Source organism: Taeniopygia guttata, chromosome 3, assembly GCF_048771995.1.
Source record: "Taeniopygia guttata chromosome 3, bTaeGut7.mat, whole genome shotgun sequence".
NCBI lineage: Eukaryota > Metazoa > Chordata > Aves > Passeriformes > Estrildidae > Taeniopygia > Taeniopygia guttata.
This window is the reverse complement of record NC_133027.1, coordinates 5,203,854-5,228,194: the sequence shown is the minus strand read 5'-3', so window position 1 is coordinate 5,228,194 and position 24,341 is coordinate 5,203,854. Positions and strand designations below refer to the sequence as shown.

At 41.1% G+C, this 24,341-nt stretch overlaps 3 protein-coding genes across 7 annotated transcripts in view; 1 reads left to right on the top strand and 2 right to left on the bottom strand.

Moving 5' to 3' along the window:
• The window catches only part of MMUT (methylmalonyl-CoA mutase), a 19,327-nt gene extending 8,926 nt beyond the window's left edge, over positions 1–10,401 (bottom strand). Inside the window, exons 1-9 of one of the 2 annotated variants that reach the window (XM_002189854.7) lie at positions 10,333–10,401; positions 7,835–8,214; positions 6,555–6,922; positions 5,687–5,844; positions 5,294–5,465; positions 3,677–3,925; positions 3,289–3,400; positions 1,910–2,025; positions 1,292–1,407 (exon numbers count right to left, since the gene is read on the bottom strand). In XM_002189854.7, the coding sequence (XP_002189890.5) occupies positions 1,292–1,407; positions 1,910–2,025; positions 3,289–3,400; positions 3,677–3,925; positions 5,294–5,465; positions 5,687–5,844; positions 6,555–6,922; positions 7,835–8,189 (1,646 nt within the window). In that variant the 5' untranslated portion in view covers positions 8,190–8,214; positions 10,333–10,401. The remainder of the gene's footprint in view (positions 1–1,291; positions 1,408–1,909; positions 2,026–3,288; positions 3,401–3,676; positions 3,926–5,293; positions 5,466–5,686; positions 5,845–6,554; positions 6,923–7,834; positions 8,215–10,332) is intronic. The other variant, XM_030269912.4, reaches the window with a different exon arrangement.
• On the top strand, positions 10,350–17,048 carry CENPQ (centromere protein Q). Of its 4 annotated transcripts, none has more exons than XM_072926285.1 (10): positions 10,358–10,470; positions 10,834–10,935; positions 11,451–11,614; positions 11,723–11,777; positions 11,913–12,027; positions 12,200–12,268; positions 12,828–12,957; positions 13,172–13,291; positions 13,556–13,633; positions 14,203–17,048. In XM_072926285.1, exons 3-10 carry the CDS (start codon positions 11,462–11,464, stop codon positions 14,329–14,331), a joined length of 849 nt encoding a protein of 282 aa, XP_072782386.1. In that variant the 5' UTR covers positions 10,358–10,470; positions 10,834–10,935; positions 11,451–11,461; the 3' UTR covers positions 14,332–17,048. The 4 variants fall into 4 exon arrangements, with proteins under 4 accessions (XP_030125774.4, XP_030125773.4, XP_072782386.1 ...); XM_072926284.1 differs by having other exon boundaries at positions 11,720–11,777; XM_030269914.4 differs by lacking the exon at positions 10,834–10,935 and having other exon boundaries at positions 10,350–10,470; positions 14,203–14,470.
• LOC100224630 (cytochrome P450 2K1) lies at positions 16,269–24,341 on the bottom strand. The gene is made up of 9 exons (XM_030269915.4): positions 23,990–24,341; positions 22,518–22,680; positions 21,258–21,407; positions 20,622–20,782; positions 19,795–19,968; positions 19,061–19,202; positions 18,203–18,387; positions 17,977–18,118; positions 16,269–16,701 (listed from the first exon to the last, which is right to left on the bottom strand). Exons 1-9 carry the CDS (start codon positions 24,245–24,247, stop codon positions 16,514–16,516), a joined length of 1,563 nt encoding a protein of 520 aa, XP_030125775.4. The 5' UTR covers positions 24,248–24,341; the 3' UTR covers positions 16,269–16,513.

The window sequence follows — 24,341 nt, the reverse complement described above, 5'->3', positions numbered from 1 at the left end:
AGCAATGAAATCTCTGTACTAGTCTACGGAAACTTTTCCATAGTTCAGCACTGATAATTCTGTGCTACTCATTTTATTCCAAGTCAGTTATAATACACCATGCTCATAATCCATCATTTTCCATTGGCCAGGAAAGAGGCAGCTGTCCCTCTCATACAGGTAACACTGGTCCACTTGTTTACTGCTTGTGAAGGGTGAATGTGTTAAGTTTGAAACCTTTTCCCACGTTGCACCCAACAAGAAGGCTCCCTGTACATGTTCCCAGAGCTCACAATCCTCCTTCAAACACAGATGCCACAACAGTTTCTTTTTGTGGTCACATCCCATATATAGTTTTGGGGCAGAATTGAGTTCTGTGGTTGGAACTTACAAAGTGCATTGTCAGTCCATTAAAGCTTTTACAGTTAACAAAAACAAGGTCACCAAGGAGAGAAACTAGGAGTGCTGTAAATCCAACACTCCCCTCCTGTGACCTTCCCATTTCCAAGACAAATGTAGACATACTGCTGGAGATTCCTGACAGGCTGTGGTTAAATAGATTTAAAATACAGTTATTAAGTATTCTAGGAATGGGAATGAAGGAATTTGAGACCTGACAGTAAAAACAGGGCAGCACTCCAATAGAATGAATTTGGTTTGCCCATATTTGGGCCATTTAGTTAATTAAGGAACAGACAGACAGGATCTATTCTAGAGACTGATGCTGACCTTGAAACAGGAAAGAAAACAGCCTCAAAAGCACCTTGGGTGAAAAAAAGAACTGTTCCCCTGGACTCTAAGGATGCCTAACACTGCTCAAGAACATTTCTTACAACTTTGCCTGACTAAGCAAACTGATTTCTCCTTCAGCCAAAAAATGTTTTCACACCAATCTGTGGTGCAAGGAAGGATGAAGCAACAGAGCATGATAAGACTGTGAATATCCATTTTCACATCTCAGACACTTCTTAAACTCCTTCACCCATGAAACAGCTGAGTGACAGAGAAACTCAATTACATCCTGGAACTGGTAAGAATGAGTTGTAAACAGCAGAATGTGTACAAACAGCCTAATTTCATATCAGATTATTTATATCCGTAGTCTTCCTTGTCAGAAATTAAAGCATTGCCTTCAGAAGTTGTAATATAGTAATAGTTTGTCTTAGAATGTGAAACTGCAGGCATTATTTACTTCCACCTCTAATGAAAAACCCCAAAATTCCAATCTTGCTGACACCACACCCAAGAAAAGTTAAAAGGTGAAAACGAACCAACAATCTTTAAATAAGAATTGGCTGTTCAACCCCAGTACCTGGCACGTGCTGCTTCCACTGCCAGAGCAAGTAAGTTGCCTTCCCCAGTGGCAGCACATTGTGTGAGAGCAGCTAGGGACTGCTGGGCTGCTGCTTCATCTCTGCTGGCTTTCACCTAAAGTGCAGGAGAGAGACAGTTCAAAGAAACCACAAAGTGAAATGGGAAGTCGAGTGTGGAAGACTAATTTCAAATATTAATTCTGGATGTGGAATTGTCAATATCCACTTCCTATTTCAATGAGATTAGAAGTCAAAAGGCATCTCGAACCTTAAAATGTGTACAAGTCCATAACATAACCCTAAACCAATTTTATCTGTGTTTTCACTGATTATGAAAGTGGATGTTGATTTCTGGCTCTGTAACACTCAGTAGCATTTGACAAGAAGCACCCAACAGTGAGTGATTAAGCAATGTTACAGGCTTTTAGAGCAAAACATCGCTTTCTATCATGTAAAGCTCTCAATTTTTAAAGGCTGGACATACAGATATATATTCTAGTTTCTAATGACGAGAATGGACTCTCATAAATTGGAAGGTCAAACTTCTGGCAAGCTGCCTTTACTTAATCTCTGTCTGCAATTAGAATAAGTTTCATTTTTAAGAAAGTTGTTCTCACCTTGTTGATTTTCTCGATCTGCTTGGCACGGACTGCAGAGTTATCAATGGCCAGAACTTCCACTGTCTCCTCTTTCTCTAGCTGGTATTTGTTCACTCCAACAATTACTTCAGACCCTATTTCCAGTGGAAACACCAGAAACTCAAAACACATTTGCAAACTATTGTGAAAAGACATGTTAACAGGACAAGAAGATTTTTAGCATTATTATGCATTGCTTTGCTTATATAACCATACACATTTCAAATATGTAAAATCTGCTCTTATAGAACAGATTTAAGTCTGTATTTTCCAGATTTTATGATGAGAGATTAAATGCATGAACATTCAACTCAGTGAATACTCCAGCAGAAAAAAAAAAAAAGAAATAGAACAATACTTATCTTGCAAACTGATTTAGTAATGAGTCCCTAAAATACATTGGCTATTTTTCTCTTTTTAAACTTACATAAGTGTATCTGACAGAACTATGCAGCAGTGCTGATCTCCTGCTTTGCATTTACTTTTCTGATTTAACAGATAGATAAGAAAGTGAAATTCCTACCTAAAACTACTCCATGTGCATAAAAATTAATTTATCATGTTGGAAAATTATATTTTAGGTTTCAATCATTATGGACTTACCAGATATTTTTATTTGCAGTGCCTGATAACATTAATACACTCTTTGAAGCAACATTAAATAATTTACCTTACAAGAGAAAACACAGAACTTTACTGATTATTCTTTATTTGCCTTAATTAAGACCTGCTTCAAATTTATCCTCCATACAAAGAAATCCATATAACTTCTTTCATGTTTGAGTTATTTCTAGTTTCTGTTCCTGGATTACTACTGGAATGCAGATGACAAAGAGTGGAATAGAGCTTTAAGCACACACGTACAAATACTTACTCTTTGAGTATATACACATATGTATAGCAAACAGGGAGCTGTATCATCCTCTGCTGTGATCTGACCATTCAGGAAAAACGGGCAGTTTTCCAGAAAAACCCAGGAATTTTGCCAGCTACGGTGAGTATCGCCATCTGGTGGCATTTCTGCTTTTAAACTCAGGAATCACATCTTAGAGCTCTTATCAGAAATCAAGCCATTCACTCCTGAAGACTACAAACACTCCTTTAAAATGATGTTTCTGCTGCTTTGTCTAATCTAATCTTGAAGATGTCAAACAAGACTTTTCACACTGGTGCTGTATTTTGTACACTCTGTCTCTTTCCAGAGCTTTCACTGACATAAAACCATCACCATTTGTTGTAGCACTCACAATCTGCTACTCCTAAACTGAGAAAAAAATCACAATGAACATGTCTGTAAAGAATGTTACACTGAAGGACTCTATTGGCAACTTTCCCTTCTTTCATCCCCTGGCTCTTACCAGAGTCAATCCTGGCTTGTCTCCGGGCTGCACACTCTTCAATACGAAGTTTGGGGATCCCCTCAGCAACAGCTTTGGCCATTCCACCCATTTCTTCTACCTCCTCAATAAGCTGAGAAATGAAGAGGATCAAGATAGTGAGTAGTAGCAAGGTTTAAAAATTGAGCTTTGTACCTGTCCTACCACCCACATTTTCATTAAACATTTTTTATATGCTTCTGTGTGCTAAACTGTGTTTTGTAAAGTTTATTTACAAAGACATCACTGAAGCAGAAGTGTAAAATAATTCCTTGATTAGAAGTTACCAATTTATCACACAGTCCCTTAGAAGATACTTCTCAAAACTCCTATCCCTAAAATTTTCCCAGAGAAAGTTTTGCAAACTGACCTTTAAAGCAGCTTCATAGACATCGTTGGTGAGGCACTCCATGAGGTAAGACCCCCCCCAGGGATCTGCCACCTTGGGAATCCCTGATTCCTCCTGGATTATGATCTGTGTGTTGCGGGCAATGCGAGCACTCTTCACTGTGGGCAGCCCCAAGGCTTCGTCAAAGGAATTGGTGTGCAGAGACTGCGTCCCCCCGAACACCGCAGCCATGGCTTCGATGGTGGTGCGGATGACGTTGTTGAAGGGATCCTGGAAGGAAGAGGGGAGCTGTGAAGCTCAGTGTTTCTGCCACGGGGCTCAGGTAGGTTAGTCATTATTGCAAAGAAACAAATGCAAAATTCCCCACTGAAACAGTGTAATCAAAACAAAAGCTGAAAAAAAACCCCAAATCAAACTGATTTATCACTTGTTGATATCTTAACAAAGAGATTAATCCATAAAGAAAGCTGCTCACAGCAACAAATAAAAGACTAATTTATGCTTAGTGGTGTTTCAAAGAAATGAGTGAATCCAAATTGGAGAGGATGGAACAGTATGCCTGATGTCTTCTATCCTCCAAATCCAGAATTCTTGGAGCAGTGAACAGTACATGTGTCAGACAAATTACTAGTCAAGACGTGTTTTGGAACTAAATGTGCTTAAATATTTTCATTTATGATGGCATCACATAAGGTAATTATAGAAAACTGTGATTTGGATAGGTAAGAATGTAAAACATAATTTATGAGTAGATACCTATCTAAAGGCATAGTAAGTATATTTGCCCTCTGAAACCTATAAGGAGAAAATATTGCACACTGAGAAGCTATACTAAAATAACCCACAATGTTTAGACAAAAAGAAAGAGTTATGATCTAGCCAGAAATATATTTACACTGGAAGGCAATTGAATATAATTTTGGTAATAATAACATTCTTGCACTCCCACAATACTTTTAATTGGAGGACCCACAGAGGCCACTGTTCAGAAAATTCCACTGTTTTAGTTTTGTGTTGTTGTAATGTAAGTAAACATTACATTTATTTGAAAAAAGGGAAAAAAAAAAAAACAAGAAAAAAAACAAGGCACAGAAGTCAATAAGGCTTACAATCACAACCTAAAAATAACTCCTATTACATGACTTTGATTGAGCAGCAGGCCTTGGGATCAGAGCTGGAACCCAGCTCCGATCTCACCTGGGAAACTGTATGCACTCTAATGGTTTATCTCCTTGCTGTAAGGTAAATCAGCAGGAAGAGCAGAGAGTGCTCCCAGTTTCAAAGGAGCAGATGAGCTGTAACCATTACTTCTGTCTTCAGCCCTGAGCATCAGGTGTGTGAAAGACTCCCTTGGCTGCTCAAATGAATTCTCAAGCCAGTGATCCTGAGAAAAAAGTGCCTCTATCTGCTGACTGCACTGCATTTTGGAAGGATAACTCACAGAACAAATCCAAGAGAGCTTCATCCTCTGAGTCCTGAATTGACATAAAGGTGTATCCAATGCCAGTGTGTGCATTTGTCAGAGTGAGAGGACAGCTGCTGCACCTTTGTGAGTAGCACCAGCAGTAGCACCACCCTTTAAGACACACACCATGAGAACACTTAAGCAAGGAGATTGATGAGAGTCTAATTTCTAACCTGCTCAGTGAGTGACCAGCCCGAAGTCTGACAATGAGCCCTCAGCAGAAGAGATTTGGAATCCTTGGGCTTAAACATTTTCTCAATCAAGTGAGCCCACAGCCGCCTCCCAGCTCTCAGCTTTGCTATTTCCATATAGAAGTTCATGCCAATTCCCCAGAAGAAAGAGAGCCTGTGATAGGAGAACATGAACAGAAGATACCATTGAATCATTCAGGTAACTCTGGATCAGTAATATAGAAGCCCTACAGCAAGGTCTCAGATTAATGCACTTTCACAGATGATGGGAATGTTCCTATTTGCTTGTATGTGTAAAAATAGTGAATTTGATATTAAACTCTATAGAGATTTTACCAAAAATTAGTTTAATACTTGCAAATTTCTGGAGCTCACCTAGGTGCAAATTCATCAATAGTGAGGCCAGCTTTAAGCCCAGTTCTGCAGTACTCCAAGCCATCTGCTATGGTATAAGCTAATTCCAGGATGGTGTCAGCTCCTGCCTCTTGCATGTGGTACCCACTGATGGAAATAGAATTAAATTTTGGCATATACTGAAAAAAAAAAAAAAAAAAAAAGATACAACATGATGTAACTGCAGAAGAGAGTATCAAATACTTGTTCTATCAACATTGACACAGAATCACAGAATGGCTTGAGTTGGAAGGGAGATAAAGGTCATCTAGTTTCAACACCCCTTGCCATGGGCAGGGAAACCTTCCACTAACCCTGGCTGCCCCTGGCCTTTGACACTCCCAGGGACGGGGCAGCCACAGCTTCTCTGGGAAACCTCTGCCAGGGCCTCAACACCCTCACAGGGAAAAATTTCTTCTAACATCTAATCTAAATCCTCTTTTGGCTTAAGTTCCTCCTTGTCCTGTCACTATCTGTGTAAAAAGTTGTCTCTATTGGTGTAAAAGGTTGCTCTCAATCTATTTTATAAACCCTCCCTTAGGCACTGAAAGACTGCAATGAGGTTTTCCTGGAGCTTTCTCCAGGCTGAACATCCCCAACTCTCTCAGCCTATCTCCAGCCCATTCTCTGAATTCCTTGCTGACTGCAAATACAACCCTTCTCTAAAAAGATGTGTTTGCAGACCTGGTCTGACTCAAACTTAAAATTTATATTATAATTGATGTTGGATCTTAACTTCTCCTACTGGCCCTTTACACAACCTTCTCTATGACATCTTTTTTTTGTTCTCCGAAGTGTCTCATAAACACTTAACCTAGTAATAGAAGTTATACATTTAAACCATGAATACCTTTGAGGTGTACTGGAAGATGTCAGCAATGATCCGCATGGATGGTTCTGGGGGGAAAATGTAGGTATTTCTGACCATGAACTCCTTCAGGATGTCATTCTGGATTGTCCCTGTCAGTTTGGCCTGAGGCACTCCCTGCTCCTCCCCAGTCACAATGAATGTAGCCAGCACAGGAATGACTGCCCCGTTCATTGTCATGGAAACTGACATTTTCTCCAAAGGAATTCCATCAAAAAGGATTTTGGTGTCTTCCACTGTGTCGATGGCAACTCCAGCCATTCCAACATCTCCTCGAACTCGGGGATTGTCCGAATCATAACCACGGTGGGTGGCTAAATCAAAAGCAACTGATAATCCCTGCTGGCCAGCTATATGAAAAAGAAAGGAAAAAAACCCAAAAATAACAAAGAGAGATGGTTAGAAGTGTTGGACAGACTTCCATTAGGATGGGACCTAAATTTATTCATTCTATTTTACATGATTCAGGCTTGGATGGCAAACTAAATTTTGATGTTACACACTGTTCCCTCCCCAAACCTGTCCAAGGTCTAGTAGTCTTAGCTTTAAATAAAAAAGATTTTAACTGGAAAAAAAAAAAAAAAAGCCAAAAAGGTAGTCCTTACTATGCTTTAAAAATTGCTGAATAACAGCTCACCCACAAGTTATAAATAAGCCTAGACAGGCAGTATAAGTGCTTATACACATAACTCAGCTTGGCTTTGCTGGGAACGGAAGTGTCATAAACTCTGTCCCATTACCTTCTCTTTATCACAAACTAAACACCACAGACTGTTCCCTGGCTCTACTGGCACACACAGTTATTTGTTAAACTCCAGTAAGAGAAAATTATTCCTATAAAGCAGGGAACAGGATAACCAAAGCTCTTGTTGCTGCAACCTGTAAGCAGAACCCAAAACTCTGCTGTCCCCAGGCATTCCCTCCTCTCACCAGTGACTGGGCTGTGCTACCAGCTAACCCAGGTTACCACTTCTGCTTCAGCTCCTTGATCTCAGCTGCTTGAACCCTGGGATGGATGCAAATGATGTCTATGTGTTAAGGTGCAATAACTAAAAGCAGCATTTAACACATTCATTCTCCACAGCAAAATGACACAAAGGCACTTCCAGAAATGATCCAATTTCCCAGTAATAAAAACAGTGCCACTGGGATCAGAAATCCAAACTCACAGCATAGAATAATCACATTTTCCATGTAACTGACTGAATTCCTGTCCCCCATTGCTTCACAAGGCAGTGTTGTTCCCAGACCAGCTGCCCCACCTTTGATGTTGTCTTTGTAGAACTTGTTGCTCTCCTCCACTGTACTGAACCCAGCATACTGGCGGATGGTCCACGGCCTGTACGTGTACATGGTGGGGTAGGGCCCTCGAGTGAAAGGCTTCACCCCTGGCAGCTCCTCAGGGAAGTCCTCCGTGTCCCTTTTGGAGTATAAAGGCTTGATGTCGATTCCCTCTGGGGTGTGCCATATTAAATCCTTTGGGTTCTTGCCTTTCAGCTGCTTCTGAGCCAGGACAGCCCACTCGGGGTGCAGCGGCTGCCTGTGCAGGGCGCGCCAGGCCAGGGGCGCACAGCGGCGCGGTCGCAGCCGCAGGACAGCATCCCCGGCCCTCAGCATGGCTCTCCTCGCAGGGTGGGGCAAGCTGGGCAAAATAAAAACATCCCTTTTGCATTATCATATGCACCTAACATAGCAGTTGTGAGGATGGAGAGGTCATGCAGTTTGCTAAATCCAAAGCAATCCCTCAGGAGAAAAACAAAATGTGTTGTGCACGCACTGATTTGACAGACAGCCCTTCCTCTTGCCTTTCAACCAGGAGCAGAGTTCAGGAAAAATCCTACATTTTCCTCTAACCAAGGAAAACATTCCCTCAACTTATCAATATCCACATCTGAGATGTGTTACTTATTTCAGTCCCTCAGCATCACTGTCATTAATCAGTCACTGAAAAGCCAGTGTGAGACATGAAGATGGCATGGCCAGCTACCCGCTCACCTTCACATCTCTCATCTAGGAATTCCTTCATGTCAAAGAGTGATGCTTTTCCAGGTCTGGGGCAGCTACAACTTCTCTAGGCAACCTGTGCCAGTGCCTCACCACCCTCACAGAATTTCTTCCCAGTATCCAGCATCAAGGAGGCGCCCTGAAAGAAGTGAGCTGTCAGAAAATTGCTGATATAATCACACACTTTGGAAAATATGGCTTGGGCTGGATGGAAACTAGTGAGACATTGAAAAAAAAAGGAGAAAAAAAATGTGGTATGTGAGAACACAGGGACAATACAAGCTGCAGAGCTTGTCCCACCATGCATGAAACTGATAGGGGCAACAATGTGAACAATTCCCTGTGAGAGTGGTGAGGCCCTGGCACAGATTGTCCACAGAAACTGTGGCTGCCCAATCCCTGGAAGTGTCCAATGCTAGGCTGGATGAAGCTTGGAGCAACCTGGTCTAGTGGAAGATGTCCCTGCCCATGGCAGGGGTTGGAATGAGATGATCTTTCACGTCCTTTCCAATTCAAACCAGTCTGTGAGTTCAGTAGGTCTGAAAAGCTGTAAGCTCCTCTGCTTCTGCTCTCCATACCCTATCCTTGCAGTTCTTTACAAAAATAAAACCTTTACAGATTGGCTCCAAGGGTCAGTCACTTCCTCACTCTCTCATCTTTTTCACAACTCCCAAGAAACACATACTTCCCTGACACCTTTTTGAGAAATCCTGCATAAAACTGGAGAGCATCTGTATCACTGCAGCAACACCCTCCAAACATGTGCTTTAATAATATATATGCTAAGTGTGGTATGCCTATAACCTGAGGAGCACAGAGGAGCTCCTGAGGAACACTCATGCCCTGCGGGGATGTGATGCTGCAGCCAGGAAGGAAGGCAACCTGTGCCCACACCCCTGCATGGGTCACAGGATGGGTCAGGCTGGAAGGGACCACAGTGGCTCATCTGATCCAACCTCCCTGCTCAAGCAGGGTCATCCCAGAGCACAGGGCACAGGATTGTGTCCAGACATTTCTGGAATATCTCCAGAGAGGGAGACTCCACAGCCTCTCCGTGGAGGCTGCCTCTTCAGCGCTCTGTCACTGCAGAGTACAGAAGTTCTTCCTCGTGTCCAGGTGGAACTCCCTCGGCATCAGTTCCTGCCCGTTTCTCTGGTGCCATTGCTGCACACAGGGACACCCAGGGCTGAGGGCCCCTCAGGAGGCTGAACTGTAACTGACTGAATCCCTCAGCCTTTTCTTGTCAGGGAGATGCTCCAGTCTGTCCATCATTTTTGCCAACCTTCACTGGACCCACTCCAGGAGCTCCATGTCTCTCTTGTCCTGAGGAGCCCAGAACTGGACACAGCAGCCCAGATGTGCCTCAGCAGGGCAGAGCAGAGGGGCAGGATCACCTTCCTGCTGGCAATGCTCTTTCTAAAGCACGCCGGGATTATTCCTGCCCCGGAGCTGGACGCTGCACTGACCCTTGTTCACTTTCAGACAATTCCCCTCTGCCCATCTCCCATCCCCGCCTGTCACCCCTCTCCACACCCCTCTCCCCTCAGCACCCACAGCCGGACAGGGACGCTCCGCTCCCCGTGCCGGGACCGCGCCCGCCCCCACCACGCCCCTCGGGCAGCCAATGGGGACAGCCGGGAGCTGGGACAGGGGATAAGGACAAGGACAGGGGCAGAGCTTGGGGCTCCGGACATGGACAGGGACAAGGACAAGGAAAGGGATCGGGATGGGGTCAGGGACGGGATCCTCCCGTTACCTCACCGGCCCCTCCGTCAGCACGCAGCCTCCGCGCACGCGCGGTGGGCGGGAGCGGAGTTGCGCATGCGCCGCGGGAAGCGCGGGTTTGTTTTGCAACGTCCCGGCGGGCTGAGGCGGGGGAGGCAGCGCCGGGAAGGTGAGGATTGGGGAGACATGAACCGGGAGGAGAGGAAGAGTTTTGTGGGGTTGTTATCCGCGCTGCTCTCCAGAAGCACCGGGAAGCGGGCATTTGGGGATGCGAGATGGTATGGGTGGGGAATGACTACAACTCCCAGCATGCACTGCAACCTACGGATGTGTCTTCTATGCGGCGGTGGGGAGCGATGCGTGCCGGGAGTTGTAGTCCAGCGCTTATTTGCGGTCCGTTCTGAAAGCTGTCCCACAACATGGATAGTTAAGGGTGGGAGGGGGACATGCAGGACTTATTTACTTGGTTTAGGGCTTATTTACTTGGTGTGGAGTTTGTTTACCCGGCATATGGTTTCTTTACCTGTTTTAGGCCTCACTAACCCAGCCGGGGCTTACTTGTCTGCTATCAGTTTTAACACTTGCCTGGTGAGAAGTGACAGGACCTGAGTGAGGGAAAGAGTGGCCTGAGGGGGTGAGTGAAAAGCTGAATAAATCTGAATCGTGGTGCTTTAGAGGCGAGAAGGATGGTGGGGTTTGTGGCTATTCCCTTCCGTGTGATGGCTTTAGCCTCTGTCTCTAGAGTAAGAAAAAAAATCTGTTGGTTTAAACTGCATCAGACACCAATGTGTTTATGTGCTAAGCTAAAAAGTTCTGGTAATTTGATGACTGCACTGAAAGTTAGAAAGATGAATCACAGAATGGTTTGGGTTGGAAGAGATCTTAAAGATTATCTATTTCCAACTCTGTGCTGTGGGCAGAGATATCTTTCAAATGGGGATGATTTTTTGGTGGTCCTACGTTTAGGTAAATTTACAGGATTTGGGCTCTCGGTTAGCATATATTCAAACATTTCATCTCATTTAGGCTCATTTGGGGCTTATTGGGTTGTGCCTAATTTCCATGTTTTTTTTTAAAGTATGGTTTGCAATTTAAAGGGTTATAATTGCTGGATTTTAATTTTTTCTTTGTTTCCTCCTGTACCCATAGGTTTACAGATAATGAAACCCCGCCACGCATCTTCCAATGAAATGGGGAAACCAAGTGGTGGCAGATCAGCAAAAACTCCTTTAAAATCACAAAATCAGCAAGGGCCTTCCAGCAAAAAAAAGGGAGCAGATAAACAAGGAAGAAAACGAAGTAAAAAAAGACAGGTATTCATTATTTTGGATCAAACATGTAGAAAAGTTACTGGGGTATGATTGCACAGCAGAGGATGTCTCAAAATTGCCACATTTGTGGTAATTTTTTCCCTTCAGCAGGTCCCTCAGACAGACAAAAGGAAAGTTAAGGATCTGAAGGACTATTCCCCTGCAGGTAGGGTCCTGTTTTTTCCTGTTAAATCTGAACTGTTTTACAGCTTTGACTCCAGTCTGACTGAACTGAGTCACAAAGCTGTCTGTCCAGGTTTGACAAGTCATCCCTTTCCCTTTTTTCCTTTTGTGATAACAGGAGAAAATGGTTCTTCAACAAAGGTGAAGCTGTCCAGTGCTACAATAAGATCTTGGCAGCCCCTCTCAGAGAACAGTAGGCAATTCCTGGAAAATACAGTGGATTCAGTAGTACTGTGAGTGCCAAATATCCTAGTGGTTCTTCTTAATTTCCTCAAGCAACAAAGTAAAATCATAGTGTTACTTCAATGCGAAGTAAATGTGTTTTTTGATGTGTTCTCTGTGCTTGCACACTTTGTGTTGGACGAGACCTTTGTGATGGAAATTCTGCCTGTATTATCTTTCCAGATCTGTTTTGTCCCAACAGACAGAGGAAAAAGATGATGTTCAGAAGCACCTCAATGTACTGAAAAACAGGTAATAAATTATAAATTAAAAGAAAAGAGGGAGACAAAAGGTTCCTTCTACCCAGTTGTTTTGTACCATACTTTGAGGGTGAGCTAAAATATTCTCTCTGACATATATATATTTAGATATATATATATAAAGCTATGTATCATGTTTCATAAAAGCATTTCCAGGTTTTATTAAAATCTGGAAGCAGTTGCGGCCTCCTTTTAGAACTTAATTTGAGAAGCAGAAAGGTCAGAACTGGGAAAATATTTGGAAAATATTAATGAATGTTGGTTTATAGTCAGGGAGTGTAGAGGCCAATGGAATATAAGCCACACAAGGTCAGTGCAATAGCAAACATGAGAATTTTGGAATTTGTTGTTCCTGGTTCTTTCCTTGGACACCTGCTCCACATGATTTTGGAAAACAATTCAAGGCAGTTTTTCTTTCCCTCTGCAGTCATTTACTTCACTGGCAGCAATTAAGTTTAAAACTATAGTGAGATTAGTTTTCCCCCAGAATTTTCTTTTTGCTTTGCAAAGAACTCCAAACAAGTCATGCTTTCCTTTTTCTGTAATTGAAGGGTGCTGAGAAGTTTCAAGACTTTAACAGTGCCTCCAGGGAAGCTGGGCAACCTGAAGAATATCCTTGGCCTTCAAATGGCAGAGAAACAAATGCTTGAGACAAATGAGGAGTCTTTGGTACAACTGCAGGTAGGAAAAGCAAGGAAGGGAAAAAAATACCTTATCACACTGCTTGCCATGCTTGTGCTGTTGTGGAGGGGTGTCCAGTGTTCATTGTCAGCCACCTTTGCTGCAAAGCACTGTCTCTTTTTGGATGTTTTTTCAGTCACTCAGTGTGTTCTGTGGGAAGGATTCACCATTTCTAAAGTAAATTTTCTTCCAGTTTTGTGTTTGTTTGTTTTAGGAAGAAATAACCGAAGCAGAGAGATCAGCAGAGCTCATTGAGGAAAATATACAGCAACTGCAGTACAAAATCCAGGCGCTCAAGAACCAGTTAAAGAAAGATGAAGAAAATGCCAGGAAGGTATTTCTCATAAAAACTTGTATACTCCTGTAACCTAGAGGAATGGGCTGACTTCCAGAGCTTTCTCAAGCAAGCTGTTTCTCAGGCAGTGTCATTTAAGGAAGGCCTCATTTGCTTTTGGGAATGGATCTTAATCTTTCCAACTTCAGTTGCATAATTGAGCTTGTTTTCAGAAGTTGGATAATGACAGGTTATTTTCATACTTGTCTGCCTGATATTTGGCGGTTTGGATTGGTTTCTTTCATTCTCTTCTTCTTTTTCTAGGTATTTCAGGAAAATGGCAGTGGAGCACTCCAGCTTCCAGAACTCCCCAAGTGCAGTTTTCAGGCACCTACTTTGCAGGTGAGTGTAGAATATATGTTTATCTTTTCAGAGGGACTTTGGTTATGAGGAGGAAGGCAAGAGAATGTGCTTTTATCCTTTAACTTCTGCCAGAGGGGACAATTCTGAAAATTCAGAAAATTTGAATAGATTTTCATTTTTCATGTTATATTTTTGTTCTTTTCCTTGAGAACTACATGCTTATGCTTTAGAAAAAAGACAAAACCCTAAAAACCCTCCTCATCTCTGGAAGTGTTCAAAGCCAGGTTGGATGGGGCTCTGAGCAGCCTGGGATAGTGGAACCTTGTGGCAGGGGGTTGAAGCAAGCTGATCTTTAATGGCCCTTCCAACCCAAACAATTCTGTGATCTTATGATTTAAAACATTGCCTGTCTTTTCCTAGAAACCCTATGGCCCTAGGGAAATTGTAATTTCTGAAATATATCGATAATTGATAGAGGGAAGACTCATTCTGTGACTTTGTATCTATTTTTGTTTGAGCTGTAGCTGGGCTGCATGAAAGTGAAATTCCTCTTACACTCAACAAAAGTGGTTTTTTTATTTGTTGTCTATGATTCTTTCCTTCTTTAGGAGGAAATTTTGAAGGTAAAGAATCAGAAGGGCCTTTTAAAGGATATGAATGCTATTCAGCAGTCAGCTAACTTGAAGAACTTGTTAACCCTTATTGAAAAGACCTATGAGAAGGTGGATTTGCTTTGAGAAGCCAAATTGTGTGGAGTCTACATGCTGTGTTTGGAATCTGCTGTGTTCCTAATGGCTTTCCTCTTGTGACTGTTGAATTTCTGTTAAAACATTTTCTATTAACATTGGTATATAAATGTGCAGATACATTTTGGGACTCAAGTGATTTAAGTCATCTGTCAAGGTTCTTTGGGGTTTTTTTGACCTGTGATGACTTCTAATGATGATATATCCAGTCTTAGGAGAAGAGAGGGATTATTTGGGTGTTTTTACAGAATAAGGGAACTATTCCATTCTATTTGCACTTCTTTATTTGGAAATCACTGAAGACCGTGTCTTCTAGAAAAGTAGTTTTTATTTGGGAGTTTAAACCTGAAACAGGTAATAAAAATAAGCTTATCTAATATTCAGTTGTAAATCCCCTGTTCAACTCTTACTATTTTTTACCAAAAACCCTCGATTGAAAAAAATTGAATAGTTTTTATAGCATGTTGAAAATAGCTTTTACATTTTCATTACTTAATACAAAAACCAAAATCAAACAACATAAAGTACTTTCTCAGGTTAAATTACCTGCTGAAAGATAGCAGTGCTCTTTACATTGACTTGCTTCATAAACTCTTTGCTGTTTACAAGCTGATGCTACTCTTAATGAGACAAAAGCTAATTATCTCTCTTCTATGAGGGCTTGAAAGTCTCTCTGGAGTTAGAATAATGGAATATATCAAGTTGGAACGAACCTGTAACCTGATTTCAGCTCTTTACTCCTCATAGGATTACCTAACCCATGTAGGATCAGGAAAACCAGGCTAAATACTTGCTTTATACTGAATCACAGGAAAAGGAATATAATTATTTAGAAGTATTTCTCAAATTTGTTATCACTTGGCAAGGGAAGCGGTTACTGGTATTACCAATACCCAAAAATAATTTAATCCAGAGCATGGGTTAAAGATTTTACTGCATGCCATAAAGAGGTTAAATAAAAATATACTCCTTTGCTTTCATTAAGGGTGATTTACTGTGTGGGTTTTGAACTTCCTGAACTACATATAGACCTTTGCCTTTTTGAAAGTTTTTTATTTTGAAAAGAACTTGTGGAGAAGGGCAGTGAGTAGGAGTCAGATTCAGCTTCTACACAAGGAAGTTGAAATAGTAACTGAAGAATGAGCTTCTGCATTACAGTGCTGGATAGATACAGAGGCAAGTCATAATTACTTTAATTTTTTTCCCTAGGTGATTTATGATAGGTTGGCTGTGGATGTTGTTACTTTGGGGTTGTCATGCACACACAAACAGGGTAACGTGAACCATGGAACATAAATCCAGTCATTTACGAGGTGGTCTTATCTCAATGGTCTATACTCTTGGACAGAGTTGCAGAATGATCAGATTGTTGGTTTTGATGGGATTTGAGGCCTCTTCCAGTAGGTTCACTGTTGATCTGTGTGTGTCCAGCTGTGACCACAGCTCTGTGATTTGACAAGGGAGCACCTGAAACTTCAGTTTCACAAACCTTGGCTTTAAGTAGGTAAGATATCTTCCTCTGTGTGTATGCTTTATGCACTGAGTTTATCTATTTAAGGAATACTCAGGGGAAATCTTTAAGAACTGCTGGATTCAGATCAACTTGGCTTGAGGTTTTTCCTTAGAAGTGATCTACAGCAAGTACACAACTGTGATTTCTTTGCATATGGAAATGGAGTAGGGAGAAGAGCCAAGGGAAGAAGTGCACTGGGGAACATCAGGATATCGAGCCCAGCTTCAAACCTAGCTGACATCCAAGGTCAAACAGCCATTCTGTTCTGACAGCCTGAAACTCTGAACATCCCACATTTGTCTCCTTGTACAACCTAAGCACAGCTTCATAGCCCCTATGTCTTTTGTGAAAAACCTGGACTTGGGAGTGTTTTTTGGGATATGCTTTCAACAAACAGACAACATGGCAGCAAGAATAGGAAAGCTGAAGGGCCTGTATTATGTAGCCAAGATTAGGTGATCTAAGAGATTAATCCATGAGCCATCCATTACTTCACACTTCTGGTCCATTTCTGCTCTCTCCCAAAAAATAAAAGAACACTAGTTTAGAAGTACTGGAAACCCTCATTGAAATATGGATTGTTTTGGTCAAAGAATAAGACAGATGTCATAGAAAAATGATTTCAGCATTTTAGAAACACAATGAATGTCAATTAGAGCTCTAGGAACGTGCTACAGCACACATTTTGTAGGGTTTGGGGATGACATTAAATGAAATGGCAGGGCTGAGGTCCAGGTCTGAGCTGGAAACTCCAGGTGGAGGGTGGAAGTTGAACCTCTGCAGGAGACTGGTGAAGAAGAGGAAGAGTTCCATTTTGGCAAGAGTCTCCCCAGCACAGCTCCTCCGCCCTGGAACAAAAGGCAAAAGGACAAGAAAATCAGTGAGAGCTGCTTCTTCAGTACTGGAAGAAAAAAAAAACCCTTTTATCAGCTCTTGACCTGAAAATGGTTAATGGGAATCCAGAACATTTGAATGTTATATCCTAGATATGGATAAAGAACACAGTAGATTTTAAAACTCTTGGGTACAAGTTAACAGAGAGGAGTTTTGATCTTTAAAGGTATCATACCAAAGCCAGCTGGTGATGGTTTTTTATTTTCCTTTGTTTAAATGCTTGCATTCAGAGAGAAATGTATGGAAATGTACTCTGAATTCCTTAATTCCAGTTTTCAATAAAATCTGAATTTTTACTTCATATTTTTCCTCAACTTGGCTCAGGTTTTGTATCCCAAACCAACTGGTTTAGTCTAGACTTCAGATCTATTTTTTATACTAAAATTTGTCAGCAAATTCCTTAAAGTTTCACAAATTCACAAATAGTGGCCAGAGTGAAAGCAGGGTGGAGGGGATATTCTATGAATATTCAAAAATGCTGTAAATGTAAGTTCTATCAAATCCAGTAGCTAATAAACTGCTTTATTCATAACATGATGATTCAAGCCCAGAACTACCAAAAACCTGAACTAAAATTTGGTGTTAACACCCCTGTGTGACCAAAAATGGAGAACAATTGCATGGCTGTGATACGAAATGAGCCCTCCAGGGACTGCCCAGACCTGACACTCCCTGGATGTGCTTTCAGCTAGGACATCTAGACTTAAGTCTGGAAAAGAAGATCTGGGAACTGGAAGTGTCAAAAGTTCTAAAAAGAAAGAAAAAAAAAAAACCAAAAAAATTACAGTGTACAGGATGGTGAGTATGAGAAGAAAAAATCTTATTCAAAGATCGTACAGGGTTGATAAAAAAATAGAGACTGTTGTGGATATGACAGATAAATTAGTGAGAGACTGATGTATGGGAACTTAAAAAGAGCAATTACAGAGCCTGCAAAGCAGGAGAAATGCCAGAGGAGCAGGGTTGGAATTCCCCACGATTTGGCAAATGGTGCAGGTGTGTAAATTCAGGTGAATGTCACCCTCTGGGGAAGCCTCAAAGGGCCGGTCCCCTCTGGCTGTCCTTTGATTTTACACAGAATTTGGGAGTTTCTTCTTGTCACACCATATGAAATCTTGACCCACCTAATATTTTTTGTGACTTTTTAAAAGGGATATGGGAAAAGGAAGCAGGAAATGCACAGAAGCATCTTTACTGTGTGTTCTCTGTAAATGTAAAAGAGAAAGCACCTGCTGAGAAAGGCATGAAAGCATCTTTCTTCACAAATTTCCCATTGGCATCAAGGAAGTGCTCAGGATAGAACATGTCTGGCTTCTCCCACTGTGACTGGTCTTTCAGAACTGAGGTCAGTAAAGGGATGATGTAGGTTCCCTGCAAAATAGGACAGAGGAATGAATTCCTGGAGAAATTCAGAAAGAAGAAATGTTAGAAGAAGCAATCCTGTAGGCATCTCACCTTGGGGATGAAATAACCTTGGAGGGTGACATCTGCAGCAGTCTCATGAGGCAAATCCAGTGGCAGGATATTAGCAAATCTCTGAATTTCATGGATGACCGCATCTGTGTATGGCATCTGAGCTCGGTGCTCGATCCGTGGCGGGTTGGACCCTATCACTTGCTCTATCTCTTCTTGGACCTTTTCTGAAGAAAGAGTCAACTCTAAGATACAAGGGCTCATTCACTCCTGAGACACGGTGTGCTTTACTGATGTAAAATATAATAGATCTGGAGTACAAACCATAAATTCTCCAAAATTCTTTTCTTCCTTTGAGAAATAATGCAAGGTGAACAGGACTACAGTGTTTGATTGATTCTTTACCAACAAGAAAAGACTTTTTATGCCATCTCTTCTGTCTAAAGATCTATGTTCTGCCCAAAGGTTGTCTCAAAACCCCCATTTGACTCCAAACAACCCTGTACCATCAGCTGGAATGAAGCTGCCAGAAAGGGCAATTCCACAAATATTCTCAGGTCCCTAAAGCCTCAGTACAGTCCATTTAACATCTGCACAGGCCTTTGGTTTATTGACAGTTTCTGAGGGAAACCTGGATCAGAATCATTGACTAACACAGATCAGCCCTTTACTTACTTAATTAATGAGATTTTCCTAAGCAGAGGGCCTGGCCTGTATGAACTCTGTTCTGCTGACCAGTGTGACCCTCACTGGGTTTGAACCACAGGGTACAGAGACAATAATTGGCTGAAAAACTCAGCTTTTTGTAACTTGGCCTATTAACAGATGTGTTGATCCTCCAGGTTCCTGTTTGGTCACTAATACCCTGAGTGTAGCAGTTTCTATAATTAAACCACTTACTCTGGATTTCAGGGTACTTTAGCATCAGCAGAAAGCCCCAGTTTAGTGTGGTGGAAATGGTCTCAACACCAGCAGTAAATAAATTGCTCACCAAGCTTAGCAAGTTGCCATTATGGAAATACCCATTGGTAGTGGATTTCTCCTGAAAAAAGTCGTTGAGATAAAAGGATGAAAACTCAAAGCTTTCCATGTGAAAACGCAATTTATGTAGATAAACATTTGCTAAGATATAAATTCTGTATTTTAAAGAAGTGTGAAAGACAAGGAAGAGCTTTGGGCTTGTGCCTGGAAGAGAGTGCTGACATATCTTTGTATTTACTGGGACCATCTGCAAAGGGAGCTGCCTTCCCCATGGGGAAGGTGACCCAGCCATATCAGAGACCCCAAATAAGTCCCACTAAAGGCCAAGTAGTTATTCCATTTTATAATATGTTATGTTTTCAAAAGAACAAGAAGATCTGGGACAACAAAAAGAGCAGATAAAAAGATGCAGCTGTAGTAAATATATTCATACAGTCTGAAGAAAATAAATAAGGATAAATGTTCACTGATTAAAAGAGGTTGGAATTTGAACAGCTTGAAGTATCTGTTCAACTCTACCACTTTGTCATATGTATGTTCTCAGAGACAGCTTCCCTAAAGAAATTCAGCTGAAATTGTAAGGACTGAAAGAAAATTGTAAATGTCTTCATAGAGCTGTAAAAGATGGATTCAGCAAGAAAATTCTCACTTACCTCTTGCTGTTTAACAAGGAAGGCATCAATAAAACTTCTTTGGTCATTTTTGTCCAGGTTTTTGAGGTGCTCAACAAAAGTAACTCGTACAAAATCATGGAATTCATCTCTGTTTCGAAGGAGAGCCTTGTTAGCCCTTATGAGGAATCCAAGATATGGGAAGATATTGTACATCTAGGAGAGTGGAAGTTGTTAGAGTTTATCAGCCAGAGCTCTGAAAACACTATAAATACAAATTAGCAACACATGGCCTTCCTTGCAAATACAAAGTCAAAAACTCAAGATTAATATATATATATTTTTTTTTAGAACATGAAAAAGTGACTGGATGAATCTGTGGGAGAAAATTCATCAAGGACCACCAAATAGATGTAAAAATCTTACCCCAAATTACTATTTTTCAGGAGTAGTGTAGGTGTCAGGCTGAAACAGCTTCCAGCTGCCACCAGACAGATGGAAATGTTGACCAGCAACTTTTTTAATTGTTTTGGTCAGCCCTTCCACTAGCATTTTTTTTTCTTTTTCAAAACCTAGATAAACATAAATCAATCCAGGGTGTGGCAGCATTGCATGCAAGTATCTGAAGGTACTTTTCACTCGCTATCAGTCTTCAAACTATATTTTAAGTATGTTTTTGAGGGACTGGGGGCTTGATTGTTGACTTCATGATTCCCAAACTGTCCCTCAAGGTATTTTTGTCCAAGAAAGTTCTTTGTAAACCAATTGTTTCTCAAAGTCTCAGATTTTCCTAGTTAATAGAAGAAACTGATCACCAGTATTTTTATTGGCATGCAGTGGAACAACAACATAAACACGTGAATTGTTACCGTGACCAAAGGTTTCCCAGCAAGCCTCATGCTTTCATTGGTCAGATTTATAAGTCTCACAAATCTGGAGTCTTTGTAGTCAAATCGTTTTCCAAGCAATATTGACACAATTATATTAGCAACTGCTGCATTAATTGTTTTGCTGGCATCAACCGGAGTTCCTAGACAAGGAACAAGAGAATTTATTACACTGTAATAAAGATATGTAATTTGTAAATGTAAATTTATGATTTAATCCTGCTATTTATTTGTTATGATTGATTGCTATCATTGATCGTTATCCAATGTCAGAATACCATACCAAGACACAAAAATCCCAGAGGAGCCAAATTCATCAAATTAGTGTACATTTAATAAAAAGGTCTGAACTTGAGAAGGCTCAAAAACCATCTGCATACTTGGACAAAACTTTAGAGGTAGTGAGGCCCTGGTACAGACTGCCCAGAGAAGCTGTGGCTGCCCACTCCTGGAAGTGTTCCAGGCCAGGTTGGACAGGCTTGGAGCAGTCTGGGATAGTGGAAGGTGTCCCTGCCCATGGCAGGGGGTGGAGCTGGATGAGCTTTAAGGTCCCTTCGAACCCAAACCATTCTGTGACTCTGTGATTCTATGTGTTTGCAGAATGAACAATCCACTCACCGTTGTGTGAGGCAATGGAGTCTGCCAGGTGCCCGTACTCCTCCACAATTCGATCCTCAATGGCTTTTTTGCCCATCCCAAAGTCTCGTAAGGCTGTGAGGGTAAACCTTCGCATCACCTTCCAGTTTTCACCATGGGCAAAAATAACCCCTGAGACCAAGAGAACATTTCAAGGTGCAGAAGATTTTAAATCATTTTGTAGGCATAGAATAGAGCTCTTTTGTAGCAGTCACTTTTAAAACAAGTTAAATTGCATCCAGATGAGGAAACACACAACTGTGCCTTAAGTATTTTCAATCCTCAGCAATAGGTTCATTATACAAGCAAAAGATAAATACTTAAGGTTTATTTCATCAAATCTTAAGAAAAATATATGTCCTCAAAGACACTTGTCACTGAAAGAAAGTGGACATTGGAAATTCAAGTTCAAACTGCTGGTCATCATAGTTTGGAAGTGGAATTGAACAGTGATTTGGAAGATCTCTGATGACTGCAGGAAAAAAATTATGTAGGAACAAATGTCTTTAAAAATTAGGTAATGTCTTAAAACCTCCACCATCATTTTTTTTCACTGAAGTTGTTACAAAATTTAACTACCTCAGCTATGGTTTTCTTTTTCAAATTAAAAAATAGAGTGAAAAGTAAGCTTCTATGCAATAATATGAACAAAAGATGCAGCTGTTAAATGTTCGCAGAATTATTCCTGAATTTCTGCAAGGATCTTTGGAGACATAAATATGAAATTCTTATGAAGTTTGGGTGTGAAATTCTTATTTTGAAACCCAGCTCAGCATACAGTATTCCCCTTTTTAAAATAAATCTACAGTTCTCTATGTGCTACATGCTATCTATTATCACATTCTGAATTTAAAAACATTATCTACCACTGAAATGACAAAAACCAGTAGAATACTAATTTCAGAAAAGGTGATTCTATGGTAAGCCCAAAACTCCAAAAGTTCAGAGCCGTATCATGAGAGCTAAAAACTCTTCTCTGGCAAGGATGCCCTGTTCTAGATCCTGAAATTGTGTCACTAGCTATTTTCTGTTGCTGTGGTTATTTTTAGAGTTATGGTTGTTTTGTTGCCACTGTCAGTAGTTTCAAAGTTGAATAAGTGTGCTAAAGTCAATGAAATTGCTTCCTATTGCCAATGCCTTTTGTGATCTCTGATCCAAAGTGTTGTCCCAGCTCCTGCTTTCTCCATAGGGGAAAAAAAAATGAGTAGGTCAAGCTGATAAGGAAGAATAAGACCAGCTTACCATTTCCTTTGGTCAAATCTTCAAAGACTGGGATTTTCGGTCTCTCTGCAAATGCATCTGCCTGGTTTATGAGAGCTTCCTTCACTGTCTCATAGCCAGAAATCACTACAACTTTCCTGTGCCCCATCTGAACACTGAAGACTGGACCATATATTTTGGACAGCTGTCAGGAGAAAAGAACAGTGACTTACAACTTCTACAGCCTACAAAGAGATTCATCACTCTTCCAGTGCTGCTTATTTTCTAGTCCTGCCTTGAGGTTACTCACATGGTAGATATTTTCCGGACTACAGGGAAAGACACTTGATTTAAATGATGGGAATGTGCCATTGTGGTGGATAATGACCAAATGGAACAGTTGGGAGAAGAGTTTTGTTGTGCTAAACTGAGCAGAAGTGTCAATAGCTGAAACCCCAAGTCAGAAAAGGATTGCACTGAGAGTTCTGTCGTCCCTCAGAAACCCTTGTAAATTCAATTTTTGACTCATGTTTTCAGACTTAGCTTTATGCTATTGTATTTCTTTTGTGCACAGGCTACACCTAAACAACCTGTTCAAATGTTTGGTACCATTTATTAAACATAAATTTAATTATTATTAAAAATAAATCAGTTTATTTCTGGGCCAGGATTTAGCATTAGATACATTCAAACTTATTACACATGATTGCGTGCACCATGAATCTGTCTCAGAGACAACGCAGCAGCTTTTTATCCGGAACAGGCAGATTTATTTTTGTGTGACTCAATGTTCTTGATTCTTCTGACAGCTGGAGGGTGGTTTCCTGACTGCGCTCATTTTCTAGTAGTTTTTTGTAGCAGCCCTGCCGAGTCATGATGACTGTACCAAAATAACCCCATTTCCACATTTGGACCCTCATTATCTCTCTGTAAGACCACAGGTCATATTCACCTCGACCCTTACTACTGGACAATTTCCAACACCCCTGGAACCTATATAAAACCCCATTTCTGTCCAGTTCGGCGGAAGAGCTGCCACTGAAATCCTTCACAGGAGTTGCCAGTAAAGACACCACCATGGAACCTCATACAGCCTTCTCATCTCTCTATCCCCGTGTGTCTGCTAAGGCACTTAGCAAGCAAAGAGCTGAAATCACTGAAGAGCTGAATTCACCAAAGAGCTGATCTCAAGAACTGATCTCACTTAAGGCAGAGAGGGTTACACCACATATCAAAATCATTCCTTATTCTGTTGTCTTTTTCTCAAAATTACCACAAGAATAGGGTGGATGCTTGCTATTAATTTGAAAGTTGTTGAAGGTTGAAACCTAGATAAAATATTACATTAAAGAAACCATGCTGCATTCAATATTTTCTGCTCAAATAACCATCTCTGGGTCCCTTGCTAAAGGATCATGCATGGATGCAGTACATTGGGTGCAATAGGAGAAACTCTCTGACATCCGGGTCTATGGGGTTTGATTGATACGACCAACAAAAATGAAAATGAGTACCTGTAGGTAAGTTCTGTAGGGTCTCTTCAAGTCAAACAAAAGAAGGTTTCCAATTATAGGTAATGGTCTTGGACCTGGAGGAAAGTTCTGTCTTCGGTTGTTGTTCCAGGAACCTGCTGTTTTTAAAATGGAGAGAAAAGCCAGGATCAACACTAAAACAATAGAAGTGCTGCTGTTCCAGAATCCTGATGTTTTCAAAATGGATAGAAAAGCCAGGATGAACACAAAACCAATGGAAGTGCTGCTGTTCCAGCCCATCTCTATTCAGCCAAGTATTTGCCACAGAAAAGAGAAAATATGGACTCTGGATCTCTGTCTTCCTGGAATACTTTAGCTTGAGAGGCTCTTGTGT